General features: G+C 48.8%; 1 protein-coding gene across 1 annotated transcript; it reads right to left on the reverse strand.

Annotated features, from left to right (window-relative positions):
* Nucleotides 1-6727: 6727 nt before the first annotated feature.
* On the reverse strand, nucleotides 6728-7682 carry LOC104078418 (olfactory receptor 51E1-like). Its single transcript, XM_009580058.1, is given in 2 exon segments — nucleotides 6728-6872; nucleotides 6874-7682. Coding segments are annotated over 2 exon segments (954 nt in total).
* Nucleotides 7683-7928: the final 246 nt, after the last annotated feature.

Genomic DNA, 7928 nt, shown 5'->3' on the forward strand with positions numbered 1-7928 from the left:
GCATCGTTCCTTAGGGACTTCCTTACAAGCATGGTTTGCACCTCCTCTGCTCACCATCCCCAGCACAGCTCTGCCAGCAATGGCCAGCAGAAGGAGAGGGCACGGCATTAGCTGTAGACAGACCACTGTTCTGCCAAAAACAACAAAAAAGAGTGTGCGTGGAAAGCACGCTTCACTTTTAGGTGCATCCCCAAGTGCCTAAAATGGGGTAAAATGGATCCAGGTGCTTGCTTGGGGCAGGGACAGCCATGGTCTGCTCTGCAGGAGGGTTTCCTCCTTAGAAGGAAAAAGAAGAATGATGCCAATTAACTAATCCAAAGGGTTTCTGGGTTGCCTGCCCCATCTGGATCAAGGTGGCCCGATCACAGCACACACGTGCCACAGGAATTTCACATTTGTCTTCACCCCGTTTCACAAGGTTTAGAGAGACCAAAATTCCAGAATATCATTTTGAAAAGGTTGAAAAGACTTGGGTTTTGATCTCATCAACATATTTTGTATTCTGTAGGTTGAAGTGGTTTCATTCTGGTAAGGCCAAACGTGTCTTCACCTTTATCAGTCTGCTATAACATCTGTGTGTTACAGACCAGAGCGCTGGGCTGCACCACAATGTCGACCCTGCTGAAATATACGTGTACAGAAGTAATCACACCCACCCATCTCCAGCCTTTCTTACTGCCTGCCGGAGTCCGTGCTGACGGGGAGGCTGAGCCTGGTGAGATGGGTTAACGCCATCTCTCAAAAAGCAGAGCAGCTGTCAGATTTACATCTGGATTTTAAGAAGATATCGCAATGGGCATCTCGGTAACAGCGGCGAGGAAATGAGAGCAGAGCTGTGAGGAGAGACAGTAACAATGTTACGTCGCTAATCTCCAATGATTTCTTCAAAATAAATCACTGTGACATCACCAAACCGGTCGAAATTCAATCTTGCAATTGAGAAAATGTTATCAGATGACCGCTTTCAAAAGGGACTGGGGGAAGAATCAAGGGGATTTGATAACTGACATATGAGTAACTGATGGTGAGTGAAGTCAGAATCTCGTGCATATACAAGGTTTTGTTTGTTTGTGTCACAGACTGGTTGTATGTCTCAAACGGTTTCTCATAGAGATGGGACGGAAGCAGAGCCATCAGAAAACACCAGCCAAAGGAGAAATACCAGCGTAACCAGAGCGGAAATCCAAAGGATTGCAGGGAAAATTTCCATTATAATTTGCATTCATAAATCTTCCAGTGTCTTTGAGGAGCGATTTTGTGACCAACGGCTCTTTGGACAGACTGGTTCATGGAGCTGCAGAGCTGCCTGGTGTTCCTGCTGGCAGCCCTGGGCACACAGAGGTGTTTCCCCAGCCTGTGCACAAGCACGAGTCCCCGCAGTAGAAGAAGAAGGAGGGAATCAGGAAAGACTGATGGGAGAGGTGCCAGTTTCAGGGCTCTGAGGTGCTTGTCCTGGGATGTCCAGCATCACCACAGGGGTGAGAAGATGAGACACCACAAGATGAGACATCACAAGGACTGTAGGACCAGCCACAGGGTACTGTACTCAGGTCCCTAGGTTGTTGTCTTTTATGCCTAGAGAGGCCATCTTCACTGCCCTCAGGTTTTTAAGAGTATTTAACAAAGTCAGATCCTGAGAGGACAGTGCAGGTATCTCTGGATAAAGTCACCACTCCTACTTTCTTCATTAAAAAGTTTAGGAGGAATGACGTATTTCTCCGGGGTCATCAGTCTGGTTAATTCACTGAAGAGCACTGCGGTAGGGACACACAGCCAACCTAACCTCATTGAGGAAGAAGATGTGGGGAGTGCAGTGGGCAATTTCCATGGAATTAGAGCAAATCAGGCTTGGCATGGCTGGCAGTATCAGATCTGTGAGGACTTGCACAAATGCAAAATATATCTGGGTGCATGGAAGCTTCTCTTCACCTTTGCAATACAGAGAATGTAGAGTTTCTAGCGAGTCTAAGGAGATTAGAGCACAGAGGCTGGACAGAAATGTCGCTGGCACCCATCAGGATGGATGTCTGATGATTAGAGATGCTGCTGTTGCTGGGCAATAGTTTCTGGATGCCATAGCCCAGAGTCAGTAACGCAGTACCCTGCAATAGAAGCAGAGATAAATACCTAACCAAGTGCCCTAAGGACCGTCAGAGCCATGATGCTGCAGGTTTATGCTGTCCATTCTGTGCTACTCCTAGAAATCATAGACAATTTGGTCAAAAGGGACTTGAAGAGGTCATCTGGTCCATCCCTCACACTGAAGTGGGTTCACGGGTTTCTAAATGAGGCTGGATAAACTCCCCCTCCCTGCAAGAAGAGACACAACAGTAGGGTTAAGAATCACAAGACTCCCCATGCTTAACCAAGGTGCCAAGAGGAGGAGGAGTACATGGGAGAGCCATCCTGTGGTGACAGTGGGCAGCAGGTCCCAGGCATGGGCTGACTGGGTCCCTGCATTATCCAGCGAGGTCAGCCTCAGCACCCACAATGCCTCATTTCTCCCACAGCTGGAGACTAGGATTATCCTGCAAATCCTAAACCCACCCAGCATAGCCAACCACCTGACTGACAAACTTGAGCTTCTTGAATGACACTTATGGGTCAAAAGCTGAGGGTTTATTCATGCATGACCTACAGAGCTATAAACACCTCCAATGGGTCACACCTACCAGGTGAAATTTAAGATGAAGGGTTCATTACCTAGGATGTAGTTTCAAGGGTGGGATTTAGTTTGAAGTTTCCTTGTCTGAACCTACAGAGCATCTCAGCTTACCTTAGAGAGGTGCTCCACAGACTGCATTGACTTGCCACCTCTGACTGTGTGGGAGCTTGGACCCCGGGCCCACATGTAGTCCCAAATTTGAGACACTGAATGCAGAGCTGAATCTAGGGAAATTCAGAAGTTGGATTTTTGGAGTTATTCCTCAGCACTTTGAAAAGACCTTTTATGGTGTCCCAGTGTACTTAAAATGTCCAATTCATTTTGGCCTCAACCATGATCTACTTCATTCTCAAGGTTGAGATTAATGTGTGAAATTTGTTTACATGGAGCTAAAACTGCTCTGTCCGGTGATGTCCAAACATATGGGTATGGAGGCATAAACAGAGGATTTTGTCGTCTTAAACTAGATCAGAACATTAGTCCACGTCCAATTCCAAAGATAAAACAAACTTTCCCAATGAACATGTAACCCTTCTCAGGATCACCCCATTCATGTTGACTTGCTACAAAGTTCCCTGGAACTTAACAGGACCTGATAATGGTGAAATCCCGAGATGCATAAGCAGAGGTGGTTGCTAGTAAAAACAATAAAAAGAAAATTTCCCCAAATATCTCAGTGGCATGCAGCAGAGTATCCCAGATCTGACCCAGTTTCAGAGCTTGTCTATAGACTCCTTTAACTTCGTAGTTAGAGCCCAGTTTTTTGTCCTGCAGAGCAGATGAGGTTTTGCTAGTAAGAAAGCTGTGCTGCTGCAGAGAGCCTTCCCCCTTTCTTGGAAGAAAACCCCTGTGAAACCTCTTAATAGAAAACCAGCTGAATCTGTTGCAAGGGCTGTGCGTGGTTAGCTATTTCAGTAGGAAAGTTACACACCCAACTAAAATATGAGATTGGTACCAAACACAAATGTTGACCAGAATAAGAAGCGAGTGAGGCAGTGTCTGGACATCATTTATTTCCACATCCCTGTGTAGCATCATCAGAGCTACTGTACTTACCAGGCTGTGAAGGTGCTGGTGTAAAGTAGAAGTTGACAACGTACACTGTTTGCTGGCAAAAGGGAATTTTGTGACGGCAAATGGGGTATGTAGGTACAGGGCTGAACAAATGCAGATAAGAGAAAGGGATCGACAGGTGGAAAGCACTTGTAGAAAAATTGGTATGTATGTTATTACTTTTGGCGCCATCAATGGAAAGTCAAACATAGAAAAGCAAACAGCAAACGTTAGGAAGACGTGTGGTCCTGTCAATTATTAAATGAAGCTGGCAAATCTCTGTGACTCAGAGACAGCTGGAGAATAGCTGGGTTTAGGTGGAGCTGCCGGTATGGCGAACGCATGCAAGCCTCAAGGTAGTACATTTCATGTTGCAAACCTAAATCAAGAGGCAGCGAGGTACCTGGCCACGTTACTCCGTAAAGTGGGTGAGATGTTTTTAGGATAAATACAAACTCAAATTACTATGAATTTCATTACTCAGCATCACACAGACCTTTCAGGACTGCAATGCATTCGCTGCGCTCTATTCTTGAATGAAAGACCACCTCCAGGAGGCCCCATTAGTGCCAGATGGACAAACTGTCATATCACGTCTGTCCCTGGAAGGAGATGCACGGGTGACTCAGAGCTGCCGTATCAATCAGCACTGTTTGGCTGAAATGGGTGAAGTCCTCGTAGTTTAACCCAGTTGTGGATTTCGCCTGTGAGGCAATTTGTTCAAAACAGCCGAGGGATTTGTCAGCAGCTGACACGCATCAGCTGCATTAACCTCCAAGGGAACTGCTTGGTACCTCAGGGAGCTGCTCCCCACTGTCCACAAGCTGATTACAGCAACATTTACTCTTCCCCGTGGCTTGCCCAGTCTGACTCACTGGATTTAACAAAACATTCAAGCACAAGACAAACTGCTCCTTCATATGCTCACACAACAACATGCCTGTGGTTATTGCACAGCGTAACACTGCTGAGCGCTCAGGTCTACGTGGTTGGGTCCCCAGCTTCTGACCTCTTGTTGGCAGATCGGAGCAGCTTGACAATTTCAGCAGGCTCAAATGGACAGGCACAAACACCCTGTTTTCAGACTTCTACTTTACAGACCCTTGGAAAAATACAGCAGCGACTTCTGGCAGCTTCCCAGCTATGAGGCCCAGAGTCTGCACGTTAAACACCCACATTTGCCTTGCATCCACCTTTATTTTTGCATGGAGTACAGTCTTTCCTCCTGCAGAGACCAGTCCCTTCCCAGCATCTGACTGACATGATGCTTGGCAGCATGTACAGCGGCACCCATGAGTTCTTGCTGGTTTTACTGCTTGGCACCTCCCAGTGACAGTACCTGAGAGACCGTGGAAGAGATGGAGCATTTCCTTCCCCTGATGAAAAACAAAAACCCAGGTACAATTCTCCCATAACTCTCTCATGCTTGCCAAAAAAAGCACCTAACTCCCTTCCAGGCCACTGATCCTTGCCGTTTAGATCCTCCACAGCAGCACCTAGGACAGCTGGGAGAAGTGCTCAATACATTTACCAAAGCAGCTTTTGGAGCTGTAGGGGGTGGGTGGGAAACAAATAAAAAACTAAAGAGAAACACCATTTTTTTCCCCCACTACAAAGCTCTCCAGCACATCCCTGCAGTGTGCAGCACCTCCCAGTTAGCTGGGACCTGCTAACAGCTGGCCAGGGCATCCCAAGCTCCAGTCCTGATCCTGACCTTGTAGCTCTTCTTTGCACGGCTGGACACGGACCCTGCCAAGTGCTTGCACTGAAATCGGTGGTTTCCTCTGCCTTCATCCCTCCCCAGCACGAGTGCTGCTCACAGCGTCACTGCAGCACGCTCTCTCCCATGAGATGGGGGCTGCTGTCCCCTCATCTGCAAGGTCATGGTTTCTCTTTCTCCTCCTTTTCACCCTGCTCCCTCCTTCTTGACCACACAGCTGCTGGGATGAGGTTGGGCTGAGATAGCCCAGAGGAGGAGAACAGCCCACGAGGAAGACTGAAGGCACTGATTTGGGGGCAGAAAGGAGGAAATGGTTTGGTATGACCCTGCAGACATGACGAAGTCACAGGGATTTGGCTTGCAGGCAGGATTATTTTACACAATGACAAGGGTGGTTAATCAGGAGGTAGATTGCCTTGGGACAGGGTGGAGGCTCCCTAATGACAGCCTGATGCTCTGAAAGGGGCAGCTCAGCCAGCCCGGGTACGAAGCATGTCACTTATACATCACATGCATCCCTAAGGAAACGTGGCAATATACAAATAGCACCACGTGTCACGGGATGTGTTTGGATTGCATTGCATGCCCGTTGCACCCTATACCTCTGTTCCAGACCAGCCGGCCTTCATTTGGATCGTAACCTGGGAGGTGGAGAGAGATTTTCATGATGTTCCCAAATGTTATAGGCAGAGCAGACGATATCATGAGGCAGTAAAAACAACACACTCCCCTTGCAGACCTGCAATGACATTGGACTCAGTTTTCTCATTTTGTGTCCTTAGGTTACAGTCCCGAGGCCATTAGTACCTGTCTACCCTCCATAACTGTAAAGAATCACATTATTTGTATGATGAAATCTGAGGAGCCTATATGATCACATAACCCTGGGAACTGACAGTTTCATATAATGGACCGATATAGAGATACTGTAATTAAAAGCACAAGTCTGGCAACATTGTATTTCTTCAGAGTGAATCCCTTGATGAAAGCCTGCTCTCAGCAGTCTTCTCTCTCCCCACCTGCAGGGAGGACAGCTTCATCACACAGCCACACCAGCTCTGCCCTCTTGCAGGCTTTCTGAGAACGGGGCATTCCAAAATGGGAGGTGGAACAACATGAATTGCCAAAATCCATCCCTCCATGGAGAGGAAAAGAGCTGTATTGCAGAAGAGGTGACAGGTTTCTTCTGGCATGAGTGACTTTCTCTGGGAGAAGATATTGCCTGTGAGCAACCAGTCTGGAGAGGAAAGGAAGGAGGAGACTGGCTTCAGGGCATTGCTGCTCTGGGACTAGACCTGCTGCTGGGTCCCTCTCTGACAGAGCAGGATGAGGATCCTCCTGCGGATCTGCTTGGTTTTCCAGCTGTACCTGAGCGGGTTCAGGACAGGCGGCACCAGGAGATAGGCATCAGCCAGGAGTGCCTGAGTGAGGGGGCAGGTGCCTCCCAAACCTGTGGATGACGGACAAGCCAATGAGCGGGATGTAGAAGATCAGGACGGCACAGAGGTGGGAGACGCACGTCCTAAAGGCTTTGGCTTGTGCTTCCTCGGAGACGATGTTCAAGGTGGCTTTGATGATCGCCATGTAAGACAGGAGGATGGTCAGGGAGTCCAGGACCTTGGTGAGTATCACCGCAGTCAGCCCGTACAAGCTGCTGACCCTGACATCCCCACAAATGAGCCTCAGCATGTCCTGGTGCAGACAGAAGGAGTGAGACAGGACATGGGACCTGCAGAAAGGCATCGTCCTAATAAGGATGGCAATGGGTAGCACCACACAGATGCCCCGCATGAAGATCACCCCCCCTGCCTTCATTACCAGGGAGCTCGTCAGGACAGAGGCATAACACAAAGGGTAGCAAATAGCAACAAAGTGATCGAAGGCCATGGCCACCAGGACCCCAGACTCGATAGCAGAGAAGGAGTGGATGAAGGACATCTGGACAATGCACGCCTCAAAACGGAGGGAGGTGGACTCAAACCAGAAAATGGCCAGCATGGTGGGTAGGGTGGAGAGAGACAAGCCCAGGTCTGCCGTGGCCAGCATGGAGAGGAAATAGTACATCGGTGTATGGAGGCTGTGGTCTGTCTTTATCATCCAGAGTAAGGTGCAGTTCCCCAGGAGCATGAGGAGGTACAGGCAGCAGAGAGGCAATGCCATCCAGTAGCTGCTCATCAGCAGACCGGGGATGCCGGTGAGGATGAAGGTCAGGGGACTGGACCCAGTCCTATTGGAAGACGACATCCCACACACTGATGGTCCAGGGGTCTGGAAATAATAGTGTCTTGAATAAAAGCCCTGCTACGAGACCACCCCCCTTGCACCCCAGCTACAAGGGTGTTGGGAGGGCAGGCTCCTGAGAGCCAAGAAACCCCTGTGCAGCTGCCCTCATGCATATCCATCACCTCAACCAAGGAAAAGCCACAGTGGACCGGCCCCAGGTCACTGTCTGGTCTGTGCTCAGCAGCAGATGACGAGGAAAGAGCAGTG

This window comes from Fulmarus glacialis, unplaced genomic scaffold (genome assembly GCF_000690835.1).
Source record: "Fulmarus glacialis isolate BGI_N327 unplaced genomic scaffold, ASM69083v1 scaffold1566, whole genome shotgun sequence".
NCBI lineage: Eukaryota > Metazoa > Chordata > Aves > Procellariiformes > Procellariidae > Fulmarus > Fulmarus glacialis.